Below are 19,810 nucleotides of genomic sequence, written 5' to 3'. Positions count from 1 at the left end.
CTGCTCTGTTTATCGGAGCTGCGAGCTGACTGCTCTTTTCAGTCTATAAATTTCAAGGTCATTCTGTGTTCAACCTTGGATGACAAACAAGTCCGGCGAGGCCATGTGAGGGGAATAAATATATCTTTGTGCTGTGCGCCCATCCTCCTTTCCCCGCCCCTTGCCCTAGCTCCATTCCCGCCCCACCAATCCTTCTCCTGCAGCAGATTCTAGTTACACGGCAGGACCTGCAAAACGCACAGCCTTGGATTCCCCCCACGAGCCTGGCCCAGGAGCTCTCTGAGGAGGAAACGAGAAGAGGGGAGGCTAATCAGAGCTGTCGTGGGAATAAATGCACAGTATCTGCCAGCTGCGGTGTATCGAAAGCTAGAAGCTTGACCGCTGTGGAAACGTAAAAGGATACATACCCCAGGGAGCCTATGCCCCACAACGGCCATGCAAAGCCATTGACGGGTGTAGGTAAGGGACCGACTGGTGCAAACTCTGGCTGGATTTTCAAGCGACTGGTGATTTTGGGGACTTCAGACACCGGAAGGGGCCCTGATTTTCAGGCTGGGCCAGGCACCCGCCCCCTCTTTACTTCCGGCCCCTGCAAGGCAGCTCTGGCTGAGCATCCAAATAGCTGGTCGCTTTTGGAAACTTTGGCCTCGGATTCTTTTAAAAACAAAACAAAACAAAAAACCCCCCACACTCTTTTCCCACAAAATCAAATTCCATTTCTTTCCTAGCAAACGTAGCTTCCAGACGCACTGATGCCGGGGCCACCTCCACACAGCTTCCACTGGCTGGGAAGAGCTCGCTGCACCTCCAACGCGGGCTGCCAGATCACATTAGACACAAACCCTGCCAAGCAGGTAACTCATCAAAATCCACAGTGCGAGCACTGTCCCCTCACTAATGAACAGGCCGACTGACCGGCGAGCTGTCTGGGAACGAGGACCGGGCTGCACTTCACTCATGAGCGCTGCTGAAGGCACAGCACCGATTTCGGTCACAGACCCTTCAGAGGCCATTCCAGTGATGTTAAAATGCAGGGCCGGATTCTGACAGCTTTGCTCACGTTCAGCAGCATTTTACTCCACAAATGGCCTCACTGGACAGCTAGCTCAGTGGCCTGATTGTCTATAGTGCTGGGCACCCAGCAGTTCCCATCTACAGACAGACCTAGCCAGCTCCTCAGCTGGTGGGAAGCAGTGCAGTTACTCAACAGGAGCTGCTTTACATCAGCTGAGGATCTGGCCCCAGATCCTCGTGTGCCTGAAGTGGCTTTAGAAGCCCAAATTTAGGCCCTCGGGTTTTAAAAAGTCTTAACTGAACCCTCTGAGCCTTGCCTTCCCCGTCAGTCAAATGTGGCAACCACCACCTGCCTCACCACGGTGCTGGGAGGCTGAGTTAATTCAGGCTTGTAAAGCAGTTGGAGAGCCTCAGATTCATATAATTCATATTGTTACAATGTCTGTAAATTACATAAACTGCCAATTGACTAAAATGATCACGTGCGTACAGCTCTACTTGCTGGGAAAGCAACAGATATCACTTTACTGTGTAAACCACCTGCCCATAAACCGGGCTCTGGAAATTTACTCAGCTAATCTGCATGTGTGTGAAGTGGAGAATGACATCTCCAGGACACTAACTTATACACACACACACCCCCACACTTACCTTCCATAGTTAATTTTGGGTCTCCCAAACCATGCTCTAGACATTGACAACCGAGCCCCGAAGAGCTGAGCGATGGAAAAAATCAGGGAGGGAGGTTTATGCAGGGTCCCTATGGATCTCTTGCCTGATTCAGCACCACAGAAGGGGGGCATGAACATTGGCTGGGTGCACACATATCCCAGGAAAAGGACGAGATGGAAGATTGGGACTAAACTGTAAAAGTGTGACATGTGGATCCATATGAAGAGTTCTATCACGGTGTCATTTCTCATTCTACTGCAGAGAACCCCCCCAAATACTAATCCATGCACTGCAGTAAGCAGTGTTGGGCATCAGTGTAGTAAATCCAAATTCCTACTCAGATCTTTCAAATACTTAGCCTCATGGCTCGGTGCAAAAAGTCAAGAGGCCTATGAACAGTTGCAGAACTGGCCCCGTTTTCCCGGTAGTGCTGCCAGGGAGCAGGTGTTAGGTACTTGGGTAGCAACGTAACAGTGGTTGGCACCATGTCTCCTGAGCACATAACTACCAAGCACAGGTGGTAAGTGCCTTCCTGTAACTTTTACAACTCAGTCTCCTGGTTTCTCTGCTAGCTGTAAACTTGCAATGGCTAAATCCGCACGGCATCACACATTCATTTACGTCTAGTGTGACCGACAGCTGAACTTCGTCTCTGGCATGGATAGTGGCCTTTTTAAAGAGATATATATGAAGACAATTATCTGTATTTTTAACACTGGAGAGTTAAAGCTGTGATTATCTTTACCCTGGCCTGCCACTGAGTTGCACGACCTGCAGAATGATGGAGGGCAGCCAGCGCAGCTGTCCCTAAGCATCACTCCTCCAGCCCGGTCCTCCCCCGTCCCTCCTCATCCTGCAGAGCTACCCCACCCCCACCTGAAGGAGAAAGCAAAACACTTTAAACCACTGAATGCACTTATAACTGGAGCAGAGAGCAAAGAGGGAGAAAACAGCTTCCAGCATCCCAGCAGACAAAACTCCATGTGTGCAGGTGTTTGCATACACACGCGTGTGTATACACACACACACACTGCACCCAGAGAAGATGGCTAGGTTCTTCACCAATCCAAAGTAAAGATAAGAGCCGAGGGCTTATCTCCACAGGATAGCCACCCGGGGTACAAGTCAAGGTGCGCCTTCAAACTGATAGAGGGGATGGTGACTGAGTAGGACTGCGGCGAGCATGCACTGAGCGAGCTAGCACCAGCACCATGAGCAGTGAAGCTGCGGCACATGGGCTACCTGCCCAGGTACGTCCCCAGGGGCCGGGGTGTGCACGGTACAGGCTGCACTGAAGCCCATCGGGCCACGGCTTCGGTGCTACCTTCTCACGCCATTTTCTAAAGCAAAGCCTTCCCACAGGTATAGACCTCTGACTGCAGAGTAGGTAATCTAGTAAAATGCCCCCTGCTGACAGTCAGTCTGGTAGAAGAGGGATTGCCCAGTTCGGCTGGGGTTGCTTTCTAAAGACTAAAGAAGCTACTTGTATCCCAGAGTAAGAGCGTGTCCACATGGGGAGTTATACCAGTATAATTAAACTGGTCTAGTTGTACTGGTGTAACTGGCCAAACTTTCCCAGACAGCCAAACCCTGAATCCCTGCAATATCCCATATTTCAGCACAATGGCTGCTAAGTGGAGTGGCACAAGGCCCCGGGGGAAGCCTGTTTAATGTTTAACGTCCCTGAAAACTGATATTAGTTTGCCAGGGCAGATATGTACTGCCTCTGGGGGGAGCCTGGGACAAAGCGCGGTTCCCGCGATTGGCTCCGGGAAGCTGATAAATGCTGTTGTGGTGGTGGTGTGAAGCTGGGTTAACAGTCAACCTGAGCACTGCCCTCCCCCTTTCTCACGGGGATTAGTATGGGGTTTGCGGGGAGGAGGGAGGCTGGGCTCCTTCCTCTGCCTAAAGGAGAAACAACAAATTCAAACAGGCCTGAACTCTGCAGCAGAAAAGCCAAGAGCGAAAGGGCCAGCCTTACGGCACTGTCAGAGTCGCCTTAGGCAGCACGGCCAGGACTCACCCGCAGCCCCATCTCTTAGCAGCTTTGCAGCAGAATCTGCCGTTCCCACAGGAAGTACAAACAGCATCTTTGACTCTATTCTGCGAACTGTGCTCACAAGTGCTCGCTAATAACCTCACCAGGCTCCATGCAAGTGCAGCAGCAAAGCCTAAAGAGCTCATATCTCCTTCAAGTACACGCTGGAGAGGGCAGGCTCATCGAGGGGAACTTGTTGCTTTCCCATTCTTTGGGCCAGCCAGGCTGTTAGCTCTCAGTACCAGCTTCCTAGCCCTGAACCACATGCCCCACTCCGATAGGCAGGGGGTTAAAAGGGGCCAAGCTAGGCTAATTGGGGAAGCAGCCACAGGTGTGGCCAGCTCAATTAGGGCCCAGCTGGCCCTGATAAGAGGGCTGGGGGACAGGAGCTGGAGGAGTCTCACTCTAGCCCTGGAGTGGGAAGGGCTGGCTGCCTGGGAGCAAGGTACCTGAAGCACAGCAGTGCTGGGGAAGGGCAAAGGGGAGCTGGGGAGCTCCAGCCTGGTAAACCCCCAGGCTGCAGGCCTTGGTAAAGGCCCAGAAAGGTACTGGGGCTGCCGAGATACAGCTGGGAGTAGGCAAAGGCAGCAGGTCCAATGATGAGTGGCCATTACAGACTGCAGTCTGCCCCAGTGAATGGGGGGCTGGATGACAACTGGCCGTAGCCACTGAGGTAAGGTGGGCTTAGAGGGTTGAGGGTTCCCCTGGGAGGGGAGACCCAGAGAGTGGGGGTACTGCTGGGGCAGAACTCCAGAGTAAGGGGCATCGGGGTCTGGTAGGGACACGGGGGCCTGAGGCAGGTGAGCCACCAGCCAGCAGAGGGTGCTCTGAGCTGGAATCAACCTAATTCTCAGGACAACCAGCAGGAGGCGCCGCACCGGTGAGTCATTTCGCTACATCCCTGCATCCTGCTTTGCTGTCAAACTGGCTTCCCTCCCCCACAAACCAGTTCCCCACGGGGAGTTGGGACACCTCCCTGGCTCTGTGTATGTAGGGGGGACAACTCCCATCGCCAGGGGCCCCTCCCCAAAAGCAATTCCTCACAAGGGGAGGGGAGGGAACCGAGATGGCTCCCACTCACCCATAGAACCAACCGCTGCTGAGGGAGGGCAGAGGGGACCAGTGATGGAAAATCAATTTTAGAATTTGTTTTTATAAATTACATCTTTCAAGGAGGCTGGGGATTGAGGAATCAGTTGGCTGAGGGGGAGGGTACAGTTGCTAGAATGCTGCCTCCTCCAGAAGTCTGGCCACACCCCTGAAAATCCTGAATATTCACCTCCTTGCTAATCTAAAACACCCTGCAGCTGTTTCCCTGTCTCCACATGCAGCCCCAAGTTATCATAGAACATCAGGGTTGGAAGGGACCTCAGGAGGTCAACTAGTCCAACCCCCTGCTCAAAGCAGGACCAATCCCCAACTAAATCATCCCAGCCAGGGCTTTGTCAAGCCTGACCTTAAAAACTTATAAGGAAGGAGATTTCACCACCTCCCTGGGTAACCCATTCCAGTGCTTCACCATTCCAGTGAAAAAGTTTTTCTTAAGATCCAACCTAAACCTCCCACACTGCCACTTGAGACTATTAGTCCTTGCTCTGTCATCTGCTCCCACTGAGAACAGTCTAGATTCATCCTCTTTGGAACCCCCTTTCAGGTAGTTGAAAGCAGCTATCAAATCCCCCCTCATTCTTCTCTTCTGCAGACTAAACAATCCCAGTTACGTCAGCCTCTCCTCATAAGTCATGTGTTCCAGCCCCCTAATCGTTTGTGTTGCCCTCCGCTGGACTCTTTCCAATTTTTCCACATCCACATCATAGTGTGGGGCCCAAAACTGGACACAGTACTCCAGATGAGGCCTCACCAATGTCAAATAGAGGGGAATGATCATGTCCCTCGATCTGCTGCCAATGCCCCTACTTATACATCCCAAAATGCCGTTAGCCTTCTTGGTAACAAGGGCACACTGTTATGGGAGGAGCCATGTCTTCATTTCCCCAGTGTCTAGGGGGGAAAATATGGGAGATCCCATTAAAAGTCCGATCACACTCATCATGGCAGAGGCGTAGAGAGTTGCAGCATGTGTGGGCCGGTGACCTGCCCTGCTTTCCTCATGGATAATTAATGTCTAGATGTTTAAATGCCTCTCTCCAGCCCAGGAACAATTCAGACCCCAGTCCCCTCTCCATGCTGTAAGTGAGAGATCAAAGCAGCTCCTTTCCTGCAAACAGGATGCAGCCACTGAAGGAGAAACTGCCCACTGGCTCTTACTGAAATTGACTGAGTCTATGCAATAAACCACAAATCCCAGGTCACAAGAGCCTGCCAGCGACAGAGGACAGGAGCGTATTGCAGCCAGTGACCTCTGTCTTACTGCTGTCCACAGCCATCTATCGTGGGTCTGTGACACAGCAGGGCAGCATAGTGCCCTTTATTCCACTTTCCCTTCAGAAGCTGTTGCCAGCACAAGGTTCAAAGACACAGGCATTAAAGAGCTTTCGACAAGGGCTGGCCCAATGAGAATGGGGATGGCAGGCAGTAGAGATGGGAACTACTTACTTGGTCAGCAAATGCACTCATTGCTAGTTCAGGATAAAGACCTAATTAATAAAAATGCTTCTCCCCCCCCTTTACTTCTGTCGCCCCCCTCCATCTTAGGGGTCCAAACATCAGTTAATTATGCCTGTCAAGCTCACTGTGAGGGAGGAAAGCCTTATCATCATCCCCATTTTATAGATAGGGAAATAGAGGCCCGGAGAGGTGAGGTGATTTGCCCAAGGTCATACAGTGTGTCAGAGGCAGAGCTGGGAGAAGCGCCCAGGAGTCTGGAGCTTTCTGCTCTGCGCCTTAGGCCCCCAATCACTTCCGCACACCCTCACCCAGAGCAGCACCATACTCCGCAAACGGTCTCGCTGATTTCTGTGGAGTGGGTGCACCTCAGCCTGAGCAAGGCTGGCACGATCAGCTTCTGTATGGTAGGCATGAAGGAGACAGGGCTACGGGACTGCAGAAGGACCCCACGGGATCTCGCCTTGCCTCCTGGCTCCAGCCACGGCCGATGACTGGCACTTCTCAGGAAAGACCTCATCTGTCACGCATCCCTGACTCTGGCCCATCACCGTACTTGGGAAAAAGATCTCCCCAGCCACAGCACGAGCTGCTGACATCCCATGGCCTGAGACATGACCTCCCCTGCAAGAGGCGTGCCAGCCACACAGCTGCCAAGGCTCCCACGGGCGGGGAGGTTATCCGGCCCCTTTGCCAAACCTGCTTTGCCGGCTCTGCTCCCCAGGCACCTCTTCTTACCTGTTTTTGTCCATGGCGTCCTGCTCGTCCATCTCATCTGCGCTGCAGGTGGCGCTGGAGTCGCTGTCGGGGTTGAGCCCGGCGGCTTTGCCTGGTTTATGACTCTCCTTCTTCTCAGCTTTGGGCGTCGCCTCTTCTCCCGCCGTGCTGCTGACGCTTTCTGTTTTCTTCTCGCTCGCCTTGTCTCTCTCTGGGGAGTCCTTGCTCTCCTCCTTTTTGATTTCGCTCTTGCAGGGCTCCTCGCTGGGCTTCTCCTCTGGCTCCTCCGTCTTCACCACGTCTACCACCAGCTCCTCCTGCGGCTTCTCCTCACTGCTGGCTGGCTCGGCAGCTGCCTCCTGGGGCTGCGGGGTGGTGGTAGCAGTGGGATTAGCTGCAGTAACAGCATCAGCATCCTCTGCCTTGAGGGCAGGTTCTGCACCGGAGTCTCGCCCAGGCGTGGGCTTGGGCCCATTCTCTCCACTTTCTTTGGCTTCAGGCCTCGGCGAGGGAATGCTCTCGGTATCCGAGCTGTGATTTACTGCAGCTGAAAGGAAATCAAACCAGAATCAATTTCTATAGCGTTCGTTACTATGCCATAGACATCTAACACACAAACATGAGGCAGACACAAGAAAGAAGGTACTTCCCCAGCTTTGTGAAACACTTTCATTCCCTACGAAAGGCGAAATTCTCTTCCTGGTTACGCTGGAGTAACCGCACTGGGGAAGCAGGATGCACCAGTGTCAACTGGCAGCAAGAATGGAGCCCTACATTTGGAAATCACCCGTGTCAACGTCCCACCTGAAGCAGATGACAGCATATGGTTTATCATTTTCCCCGCTCTCCTTCTCCAGCATCCAGCACATTACATTTCAGCACATTCAATTCAGCAACGGCCCAGAGGGAGCCGACTGCCAGGGGTGGGGGCGGAAATGATTTCAGAGCTTCCATCAGTTGGGTTTAGGTTTTGGGTGGCTGGGATCTGAGCCATTATATCTGATTTCCCCATATTTCAGAGCAATAGCCGCGGGCTTGGCCCATTCCCGGATCACTATACTTAAATGTCAAGAAACAAAAATGGACACTGCCTTGATCTTATCTAGTGCTTTTCATCAGTAGATCTCACAGTGCTTTACAAAAGGAGGGCAGCATCATTAGCTCCCTTTTATGGCTGGGGAAACTGAGGCCTGAAGTGCTTTGCCTGAGATCATCCAGCAGACCAATGGCAGGGCTGGGAACAGACCTCAGCTCTCCTGAGTTCCAGTCCAGTGCTTTAACAGCAGGCCAATGGGAATCCCCATCACAATGCAGTTATGGGTTTTACACACCATAACAAACCCCCAAGACGAAGGGAGATTTTACGGTGCATTCCATGGAGACATTTGTGGCCAAATTTTCAGCACCCAGTGGCTCCCGTGGAGAATCTCTTCTCCCCCGACTCACATGCTTCCCTTCCCTCCACGTGGAACTATGGAAGCTGAAAATCTGGCCTGTACATGTCCCAGTCATGTTGCTCTCCCCTGTCCCAGCTGGAGAACACCAGTGCCCAGATAGACAGGACTATGTTTGGGAGTAAAACAAGGCGGACGCATCAAATCCCTATCTCCCATATGCTGTGTGTTAGGGTCACGCGCTTTCAGTCTGGAACCAGCAGCCCCAGCCTGTCCCCCCCAAAGCACACCCTTCAGGTCTAGCTCCCGCCAGGCTCCCGCCCTAGCTGCGTGGGACGGGGACACCTGCTCAGCCTCCTGGCTACTTTCCTCATCTCTTCTGCACTCCCCCCTCCCGTGGTGCTGTGGTCTGACCTTCTCCCTACCTGCCCCATACAGGAGCAAACACGGAATGTCTCAGTAGTCTCCTGTTCCCGCTACCCCACACAAAAATGTTGACCTACCCAGTCCCTGAACTGAACAGCAAAGTGCTGGGATCCCCACGCTGTCTATGACACATCAAGGACAGAAAGAAGCTTGCTCCTCTCTCTGCCTGGGCTGAGTGCATCCTGTAGGCTGGGTGCCATTCAAATAACGGAGCCCAGCCTTAAAAACCAAGGGACAGGGTCATGAATCCAAGAGCCAGAACACTGCATCTAAAACCAGGCAGGCGGGAGCTGTCTATTGGCCCTATGAACCAATGACAACATTTAAAATCGCTCCCTTTGCCCTTCTTTGCATCGTTCTCAAAATTCCAACCAGCCCTCATCAAGGCATCGGGGCCAGTTCCAGTCTGATCAAGGCCTAAGCCAAGGTTCCAACCTCTCTGCTTGCCTCCCAGGACTGCATCATTGTGACTATGGATACCAGCCTTCCCCCACCCCACGGCCTAGCCACGAAGAAATCCATGGCAGCAGAAGGAGCCTTCCACACGTTTTTGTTTAGCAGCCAATATGAAAAGAAAGGAGATCAGGGTCAGCCGGAGGAAAAATATCCCAGAGTTTCAGGACAGGTTAATAATTAAGCATCCAGGATCATCCCCAAATCTATGGGATATGGCTTCCTCCTGAGCTGAAAACACTCACGTCTAGATGCAGGGAGGCGTTTCAGAGCAGAGACGGCTTTTGTTTCTTTGTCCCAAAGGGAGGAATATTTGGAATGACCTGTGCCTTGGAAAGATGGCCTGCAACTCCTTCAGGGACTTCCTGACCCAAGGGAAAGGGTGTGCTCTATTGGTGGGAGTTGAGGGTTCTCAGAATATCTCAGAACGTCAGAGGTGTAGGGTCAAGATGAACTTGCTTTGGGATTTAAGGGCAGTGCTCTCCCCCTCAATACAGTAAGGATGGGAGGGAAGGTGGAATTCCTTCCAGACACAGATGGTTATCTGTCTGCAAGGCTTTCAAGTTATATCCAAAATGGATGGACGCAGAGGAACAGTATTCTGATAGCTTTACGTCTGAGCACATCCAAAGTATTCCACTTTCTTGGCAGAAAAATGCCCCAAGGCCAATAGGAATTTCAGCCTTCCCTGATGTTTATTTACTTATAATAAATCAGTGAAACACAGTCACCCAAGGACTATGGGCCAGGAATTTACAGTATTTAGGCCGGACGGAGATTTATGGTGTATTTGGCCACAGCCTCGCTCAGAAATGCACCCGCTTCCCTTCCCAAAGGGAAACGCGGTCTGCAGAGGCTGAAGAGATGTCTGCAGAGATTTCGCCTCTGGTTCAACCAGGCTTTAGATTTCCATGTGTTTGTTCCCAGTATTGCAAGCCTGCTGCGAGCGTGAGGAGCTGAATCACGAATGAGATGAGCACGGACAGTGAGGTGCACACTACAGTTAGTGATCAAGCCTGACTTTGCTACAAGAGCCTCATCCATTGGAGCGTTAGGTGAGCCGTACGTACACTTTGCGCTTGCAAACCAGGTCGTCCTGACACAGACAATTAATCGTGCAACAAATTCATCCAAAGCCCTCCCCTCTGGTAGGTATTCATTACGCCAAAATGCATCCCCAAATGTCACAGGGGAGCTAGGGAAACTGCTCAAGCGTACTGCTGCTCTGACATTTCTGCTCCTGTGACATTTCATCCACTTGGCTTACAGCTTTGTTCAGCTCAGTAGCCCACTTCAGAAATATAGTCCCACCTGCCTCACAGGATGAATAAGAGACGAGAATTGAAGCTGTAACAATGTAAAGCTTCTAAGTGTGTCAAGAGATCGGTCTTCAAGTCTTTAATCTTAAAACACATAGTTTTACTCTGAACAGCTCTCACAAAGAGCAAGAACCACATCTTACACCAGGTCTGTGAGTCACAGATCACCCAGCGCAGATTTACCTGGAACCTGCCTTATCGTGAGTCACTTTCAACAATGACTTGAAAAGATTTGCCATTTCCAGTCCCATTAGCCTGGTCTCCAAGGCCAGGACTCAGCGTGGTGTCAGCACTGCTGGTTAAGTTATTAAATTACTTTGACAAAAGTCAAATGGGACCATTGCCGTAAATTAGACACATTTTCCCAAACTCGCGGTTGAAGTTTCTGAGCCAGAAATAGCTAAAACTGTCACTTTCAGTTGGCTCCCTTTCTTCTGCTCAAATGGGAGTGTGGAAATTGCCTGCCTGAAAGAAGATATTAAACAATGCAGAGGTGGGCTGACCCTGTGGTTTAGCAGCTACTGAACGTGCTGCTGCCCCGAAGGAGGACGACTTTCCGAAGCAGAAGCCACGGGATGTTTGTTGTTTAGGTCAGGAAAGTCAGAAAAGCGATGCCCTAGAGAGAACGGGCAGTCTTGGCTCTCCCAGCCCTCCTGCTGATTCGCTTGTGGGGGATTGGAGTCAGCAAAGCACTTCAACCTGGGCTTAACTTAAAGCATGTGAGGTAGACCCCTCCCGATTCAGCAAAGCACTTAATGTAAGAACATGCTTATGCCTGGTGCTCGAATGCTTTGGTGACTCATCGCCTGGGGCAGCGGACAGGGTAGTGACGCTTACTTTGCCTCACGACTGCCCCTACCCACCCCACCCTGGCGCCTGCTTTCCAACCCTCTCGCCTCGCTGGGGGTCACGCAGCGTGAACAGGCCTTTATTTAAAAGGAAACCCAATCTGAGTTACAAAAGTCTAGAGGTGTGCAAGGCCTAGCGACGTGGGGACTGGAGGCCGATCACAGTGCAGACTCTTCACTAGGGAGATGGAAAACCTAAGGATACGCAAGATGACACCCTCGACCAGCCCAGAGATGTCCAGTGGTAAGGGAGGGGGGCTCAAGGGATCGGTCCGAGGATACAAGGTTTTGTCCTACAAGGGCGGCAATGATAATTTGGGCCAGGAGCAGTAGTGGCTGAAAGTGAAACTAACAAAAATTCTATCCCCCAAAATGGCACCAACTGGGTTCCCGGTGGGTCACCTAAGAGAGAGGCCAAAGCATAAATGGGCTGTGGAAATAAACCACCTGTCTGCGGGTAATCCCTCTGGAGCTAGGCAGTGGGGGAAGGCTGGCACTGTCCGCGCTCTCCCACTCCTGGAGACATACGACCGGAGCTGCCAATCAAACCCCTATCAAAACAACCCCCACCTCAGCCTGAGGGCATCCTGGCTATCAGCTGACCAGGGTATGGAGCTGCACGGCCTCCACAAATAAATCAGACCAGGGCTGTGACTGAGGACAGTCCCAGCGACCGTGAAACCTGGAGGAGCCAGAAATGTCAGCGCTTCCGTGTCTCCGGTGTGGTGTGAAAGCATCACCCTCGCATATCCTCAGGGTGCCCAGCATGACTCCTCCCGCCCGGGAGATACGCTTACTAGGGAGACCCATGGAAGCACTGACATTTGCAGGGCAAAAACGCCTCTCCTGTCTCCTCCCCTGGCAGGAAAGGGCTGCTCGGCTGCAGCCAAGGGTCCAGGGATGAAGCAAACAAACCCGAACCAATTCCCCCCAGGGCCACCGCCTCTCAAATGTCTCACCTTCCGCCTCCTCGGCCATCTCCTCTTCATTGCCGCTTGTCCCCGATACCTCCATCTCCTCGTCCTCTGCCGTGGGAGGGAAGGCAGCTTCTTCATTTTGAACGGCAGGGGCTTTCTTCTTCTTCCGCCTTGCGTTCCTCTCTTTCTCCTACGGGGAGAAGCAGTCAAGGGTCAAAGACTAAGCCCTCGACAGTAACCAAAGGCAGAGTTTGGCCTGCAGGGCCAGTGCTTTCCCTGTAATCCTCAATGGGAAGGAGGTAACAGGCTACATAAAACACTACGTATTCTTGGATTCTCTTTACCCCCTTATCGCTCCTGGACCTTAGTGACTGCACCGCAGAAGGGCAGACTTCATGAAATGACAGAAAGAGCAACTTTAATGCCATCCTTACTGTGAGTGGTGCCTCACGCCTTGGGACTACTCACAGAGTAATGTCCTACTCAGTGTGAGTTAGGGTGGAACCCCCTGCTCTACAGTTGGCATACATGTGCAAAGTACCAGCCCTCTAAGTTTCCCAACGAAACTTTTACTAATTGAGTGGCACGCCACCCTTAGGAGGCTGTTGGGAGAGGCTAACAAGGAAACATTCCTCTTTGCCCAATACCGCAGTGTAAGAGCAGGAAAGCATTGCGAACGATCATGTGATAAAATAAAACCGGTCTCCATTTTGACAGCACAATTGTGTGTGCACAAATGCTAGCAATTCAGAGCTTAAGACACCTAATTACCATCAAGAAGTTGGCCTCAATTTGAATTAATTGGGTGCCTATCTTTAAAACTAAACTGGGCCTGGAAGATCTATCACCGTATTATGAAGCCAATTTACAGATGACTAAGATGGCAACTCAGACAAACTTTAGTCAACATCGTGGGTGTCTCCATTTTTGGATGCCCAACTTGAGACACCTTAAGGGGACCTGATTTTCAGTCACGCACGTCTTGACACACTCTGCTACTTCCAATAAACTGTTTGGCCTGAATCAAGAGTCTCGTCTCTGCTAATGTTTCCCGGGGTCATTATGGAAATAAATATAACCAGTAGGAACATGCCCGTCACCTGCTGCTCCCTCCGCTCGCCCCACTCGAATGACGTACTTAGAACGTTTATTTAAATGGATGGCAAATGAAGGCTGCAGCAGCAATGCGAACTCTACCTTTGGATCTCGAGGTGGGGGGGGGGGGGGGGGGGGGGGGGGAGTGTCTTCCCTCCGTCTCTATAGACTCAAAAAACACTGGATAAAAACCCCACAAATTGCTTTTGCTTGGCAACACTGCCGCTTTAACCGCTTTGTATCGAACTGGGCAGGAGAGGCTGGAAGCACCTGAGAAGCTACGTGATAGCAGAGGCATTACAAATGGAACCAAAGAGCCCTCTGAGCTGACCCACCCACTTCTGCGGTAACCCCATTCTTTCGGCAATCTCTGCTCCCTCGGGAAGAACTTTGTCAGAGCTTCAACTTGTGCCAAGGGAACAATTCAATAATTGTATGTTATTGTCTGAAGAAGCAGCTCATAGTTAGGCCTTCAGATAATGCTAATGTGATGACAAAGCTCTTGCGTTACTATGGCAAAGCCTTCTTCACCTTACTGCCTCTCTTACTCATGTGTCTGTGACTCAGACGAGCTGACGAGTGGGATCTTATGCTGGGAAATTAGCTGGGAACAAGCCCCTGCATCAACATCAGACTTGGCTTTTATGTTTGCACTAAGTGATAAGCAGTGGGATTTGGCCCATGCAGAGATGAAAGCTCTGGCACGCAGGCCTCTGGGGCTGCGAGAGACCCACTGTGCAGTGAAGTAACAATGGTGAGCTATTGGAAGCAATCTGAATCTAGAAAGCAGAGTTCGGGGGAGGGGGACATACCTAGTGACAGGCTCAAGCTGCATGCACACACGTTCTGCTCTAAGGTTTGGGTTCTGGTCAAGGCATATCCAGCCAAATTCATCCCTGCTCAAACTCCATCGCCTTGTAACTCCATCAGACTCAACGCACCGGCTGTCACCATATACTTCGTCTGGAAGCTCTTTACGGGTAGGGGTGGCCTATCTCAACACACTGGGTCCCTAATCCCTGATGGGCGACCCTAGCCACTACAAATGTATCATCCAACATTAGTTCAGTTCACGTGGCAGCGAAAGTGAGGAGAAGAGAGGCTTCAGTCAAATTTAGCATTAAAGGCAAAAGTTGGTTGTCCATAGAACCGAGGTGTTTGTACAGTGCCCAGCACAGTGGGTCTCCAAATCCCAGAGGTGCTAGATACAAAGAATAAATAAATGAGATGATGATAAGGTGAAGCTCATAGTTGATGCAGGAATTAAATGCTTTTACGTGGTGTTGCATCCTTTCTTTGGTATGTAACTGAGTAGCTCCCTAGGCTCAGTTTGAGACCTGTTATCAGTACTTCAGTGGTTTTCACATCCATCCTATTCCTTGGTGCTAAGCGTACAGCGTGTCCTATTAAAAGTGACTTACTAGATTCATCCTAGAGAGTTTTTCCCCTTGGAATGTATAGGATAGCTCGAGCAGGACTGCGCGGCAGTCTTTGGCTTACGTGATAGCAGAGACATCTACGTCAAAAGGGAAATAAACCAAACCAGACTAAACCCTGAACTTCTCCCACGGCAGGTTATTTCCGAGCACTCCGCGATGCCTCATGTGTCATTCCACTTCCTAGGGGGAGAATGGCCAACCCAGGCACCTGGGGTGGCTGGTTTCCAGCCAGCTCTATTAGGTTGTCTCCAATTCTGGTGAGAATCAGCAGTTCTTCTCAACCTCCTCTCCAAGCTGTCTGGTGTTACTGGAGCCTTCCCCACTCCCCCACCCCACCTGAACAACCCTGAGTGGCCAGGATATAGCTAACACAACCTGCTAGTGTGACATCATTCTGGCCATCTGCCCCAGAAGGGAAAGGAGCAGCCCGGACAAATGTGGCCTCCTCACGGGATCACCACCTGACACAGAGCGAGCAGCCAAAGCGGCTTTAAAAAACCCTGCTCCTGATACAGAGCAGTCATTATATTTATGCCCCATCAGCAGCTGTCTCAGCCTTCCCTAAAAGCACAACGCTGGCACTCCCGAATTAGCGTGGCAGGGTCATGCGTATTCCAGCACTCGGATCGGAAGCTAAGGCCCACTGCGATGGGGTGTGTACCCCACGCAGACCCTGAAAGGGTTAATGGGGACCTGAGAGGCCAGTTGTGTTACCTGTTGGCACCTGGGGTAGAGGGAGAGAGCCAGGTTTAATTAGAGACCATGGCCAGCTGGGAAGGGGCTGGGTGGTAAGCAGGAAGTTTAATGCAGAAGGGACAGATTCTGCAGTCAGGCCCTGGGATGAGAGAGGAGGAAGCTCAGGGATCCTGAGTGGGGAAGTCTGGCAGGAGGACAGGAGAGACACAAAGCAGCCACTGGGAGTGGAGCAGGCTCCAGAGGTGAGCCCTGAACAAAGCACAGGTTTGGAGGACCAGGGAGGGAGCCCTAGGAGGTGCTCGGTGGATGAACACTGCTGCAGAGAGGGAAGAGAGGCCAAGGGTAGAATTTAATTTGAATCTGTATATTTTTGGTTTGGTATTTCTGTTAGAGAATCGAGGGGAAAACTCCAGGAGTCCTGGTCCCTGAGAAGGGGACAGAGACAGTAGAAAGCCCTGGGAGAAGGGTGTGAAGACCACAGGGCCTGGGGGTGGGGCACGTTTCGTGAGGACCGTAGACCATTTTATGTTGGAAGTTCCATTACCCAAGAAGGGATGGACTAAATCCGGCCAGTGGGCCGGGTCACAGGATGGTGCACTCTAGCAGTGAATGCCGACCTTCGCCCAATACGATACCCAGCGTCAGTCCCAGGACTGGCATGGAGAACAAGGGCCTGATCCGATGCCCGCTGACTTCGATGGCCTTTGGGTCAGGTTCCATGTTAGCAGGGGAAGCGTTCCCCACAGGGTCCCACTTGCAGAGAGGAATCATGGCCTCTGTTCCACAGCTGGGAATCACAGCCCAGACACACACGGAAAGGGACAGCCGGCCTTTCAATAGGAAAGGGTGATTGGATCTAACTCTTTCCCTCAGCCCATGGGATGAGCGAGTGAATGGGGTCCCCAGCCTACACTGCCTCCAGGGCAGCAAAAAGAGTTCATTCCCCCCTTCCGAAGGGAAAGCAGACGGTTGAGTAGAGGATCAGCACCAGGATCCTGCCAATCTAGGAGCTGTCCAGATTCTGAGGCAGCGTCTAACAGGGAGCAGGCTCCGTCTAATTGATTGAGGAAAACGCACAGATGGGTGCCCTGAGGACATCTTGCACAGACTTGTAGGGACCCTTCGTTTGATAGGTTAATATGAGCCACATCGTTCCCTGGCCTAAGACAAGGCCAGCACAAGTGGCAGACACCCGCATGGGGAGAGAGAGTCTGAGCTCCAATGGCTCAAGGCAAGAGCAACTTGAAAGGACATTCTGGATCACAATGCCCCATTTTCCCCTTGAATGCCGTGGTTAATGAAACAAGAGATCAGTGTGCAGAAGGTCAGGACTAACCGAGGCTGAAGCCAAGAACAGATCTCAGGTGCTCGCAACAGAACTGAGTCGAAACGCCCAGAGGCAGAGACTCAGAATGAAGCTCAAAGGTGGCGTGACTCAACCCTAATCAGAGGCACCGATCGTTCTGATGGGTTTCTTGAGCTGTCAATATACAGCTCCAGGCATGTATTTCCAGGGGTGGGGCTGTAAAATCTGGGTCCCCCCGCCTATCTGATCCTGTCTTAATCCAATACTGCCAGCAGGGTCCTCCTCCAGTCACAAGTCAGTGAAAGAGGGACGTCTGGGAGCCTGTACAGCTCTGCTGAAAGGCAGACAGGGCTATGCAGTGTTTCCCTGTGCTCCCAGTATACAAAGCCCGTCTCTCAACAGCTCTCCAGGTGAGCTTTATTTTCGGTAAGGACAAAAGGACAGCCCTTAAACTTCAAACCCCAAGCATGGCATGAGTGGAAAAGCTGTGGAAGCCCATGGACCATCCACGCCCCAGAGAAACAGGAAGGAGCTGCCACAGACCTGCTTTCTGACTGCAGCTCGAATGGCTTTCCTGGGCAGTGGGGGGCAGAACAGGCTCCGCAGAGTCCCTTTTTGGGTATGTCTACACTGCATCTGGGAGCCAGCCTCCCAGCCCGGGGCTTGCACTAGCATTGTGGCTCGGGCTCTCAAGTGTCAGGGGGAAGGGGACTTGACAGCCCAAGCCGCAGTGTCTACACAACTTCTTGTGTGCTAATGTGAGCCCCACTAGCACAAGTCAGCCTGGGCTGTGAGCCTCCCTTTAGAGGCAAGACTCCAAGCTGGACCCTCGTAACCCACGGGCACCGGCAAATCAGGGGTGTGACTGAAAGTCCGGCATGCATGCCCACCGATCTGAGAGCCGTACCTGAAAATCACCAGCTGCAGGCCAACGCACCCACTGCGCACGCGAGCAAATTGAACCAGCGCAGACTACAGCTGTGCTAGCCACAGCAAACTGGGGAACAGGGCTCGAATGGGCTCATGTTCCTTGGGCCGTGCTTCAGGTTCTCATTTGAATGAGCCCTCAGACCTAAGCTGAAGATCACTTGGAGCTACCGAGTTTCATTGGGATGAAACAGTCTGGAACAGTGACTTTCATCTGGCTGAAATTCAACACCACGCACTGGCACTGGCTAAACCATACATCGACTCAGGTTTGCCCAGAACTGTGCTCTGGTTCACTTGAAGGTTTCTAGAGACCTCAGCAAAGCTGGGCTGAGATCTGAGTTTGTAACAAAACCCTTGTTATACCCATCCTAGCAACAGGGCTACAAACCATAAACAAGCTACATTTGAGAAATTAACAAGCGTTACTCACTGAGTTTATCCTCCTTAAATTAAATAAACAACATTCTAGCAAAACTGGGAATGCAGAGCCTATCCGTTTCCTTGTACATTATCTGCAGGGAGATCAGTAATAGCAGCTGACATCCAGGTCATGGAACAAGCTAGAGACTTCATTGCAAAATTACCTGATGACACATTGGCCTGACCTCTGACTGCTTCCCCTGAGAGGGAGGTCAAAGCTGACTATTTTGCATGCCCAGATTCTATACAGGAAACCATCAGGAGGGCTGGTCTACTTTTGACTATATTTAGGAGTTCGGAAGGAAAGTCTGTGGAAATTCACTCTCAGTTGTTCTTTTATTTTATTCAGTTTTATGGCATCTGCTGTTGCCATAAAACAATGGAGCCCAATAAATAACAGCTGAGCATTCATTGTTCTTATACAAAACCTAAATTCCAAAGCCCCCAGCGTTTAAAAGACTAGATGATGATGATGATGATCTAAACTGCATGCGCTAGTGAACAATATGAATGGGGGAGAAAAGGATGAGTGGAAAACTGGTTCTGCAGAAAAATGCCCATGCAGTGCAATTTCTGAAATATTAGGAAGCAGAATAAATTATTATACTCAACTCCAATTCTATTACTGAGTTCAGCGATCTTCCTTCCAATTCTCCCAAGGAACGAACACTAGATCTTTATAACACAAAGCTCTATTTGGAGACATTGTGTGTGAGTGTTTCATCCCATTCTTTAGGTAGGTATTTTTGTTGTTTTCTTTGTACCATTTGTTTGCTTTGTCTCTAACACAAAGAGGAACACAGGAGTATCTTTCAATTTGGAGAGATGATCAAAAGAATCACCATTGTCCGCTCTACTTCTTGTTCCTACAGAGTGACTAGGATATTCAATTCCTGGCTGAGTCACTGAGTGTTTTCCTGTCTTTTTACTCATACTGTAATAGCTTGATGGAGAGATTCCTGCATTGAACATTGTCCCTTTCATTTCCAAAACGCTCCTTGGGGGGTTACACCATGTGAATTCTATTAGCCAGGAAGCTCAGAACCCCAGGGCCCTCTACAAATGAAATTATAATTATAATACTTAGCAGATCTGTACTGGCGCGTTGCATCTTCAGAGTGCTTGGCAAGCGCCAATTAATTCGTTCCCTGAACTTTTCGAGCGAAGAAAGTATTATTATCCCCTTTCTGCCACAGGGAAACTGATGCACAGAAAGGCTAAGTGATTTGCCCCAGACCATGGAAGGAATCAAAATGTCTGTCAGGATTTGAACTCCTGTCAGCAGGCCACTGGACCATGCTTGTCTCTGGACATCCCAATGACTGTTCTTTCTGGGAATCAACCTCCCTCCTTCTAATATTGTTAAAACGGATGACAGCCTTGTGGGGTTTGGTTTTTGTTGGTTGTTTGTGGTCAGTTTGCCATTCATTTCTTTAGACTCAGTGCTTGAGCTACGATGGGACATACAGTAGTTGAAGACTGCACCGGAAATGAACAGCATTACTGGGCCCACTTCCAATCTCCGTAACACTGGGGTAAACTGGTACAACTCCATTGGCAT

The 19,810-nt window shown here is 51.0% G+C and overlaps 1 protein-coding gene across 50 annotated transcripts in view; it reads right to left on the bottom strand.

Moving 5' to 3' along the window:
* The window catches only part of NCOR2 (nuclear receptor corepressor 2), a 397,818-nt gene that overhangs the window by 70,025 nt on the left and 307,983 nt on the right, over positions 1 to 19,810 (bottom strand). For all 50 annotated transcript variants that reach the window (XM_037879169.2, XM_037879168.2, XM_037879164.2 and 47 more), the window contains 2 exons: positions 12,406 to 12,553; positions 7,028 to 7,553 (listed from right to left, as the gene is read on the bottom strand). In XM_037879169.2, coding sequence (XP_037735097.1) covers positions 7,028 to 7,553; positions 12,406 to 12,553 — 674 coding nt within the window. The remainder of the gene's footprint in view (positions 1 to 7,027; positions 7,554 to 12,405; positions 12,554 to 19,810) is intronic.

Source organism: Chelonia mydas, chromosome 15 (genome assembly GCF_015237465.2).
Source record: "Chelonia mydas isolate rCheMyd1 chromosome 15, rCheMyd1.pri.v2, whole genome shotgun sequence".
NCBI lineage: Eukaryota > Metazoa > Chordata > Testudines > Cheloniidae > Chelonia > Chelonia mydas.
Note: the sequence above shows the minus strand (reverse complement) of the source record. Positions and strands in the feature narration are given on the sequence as shown.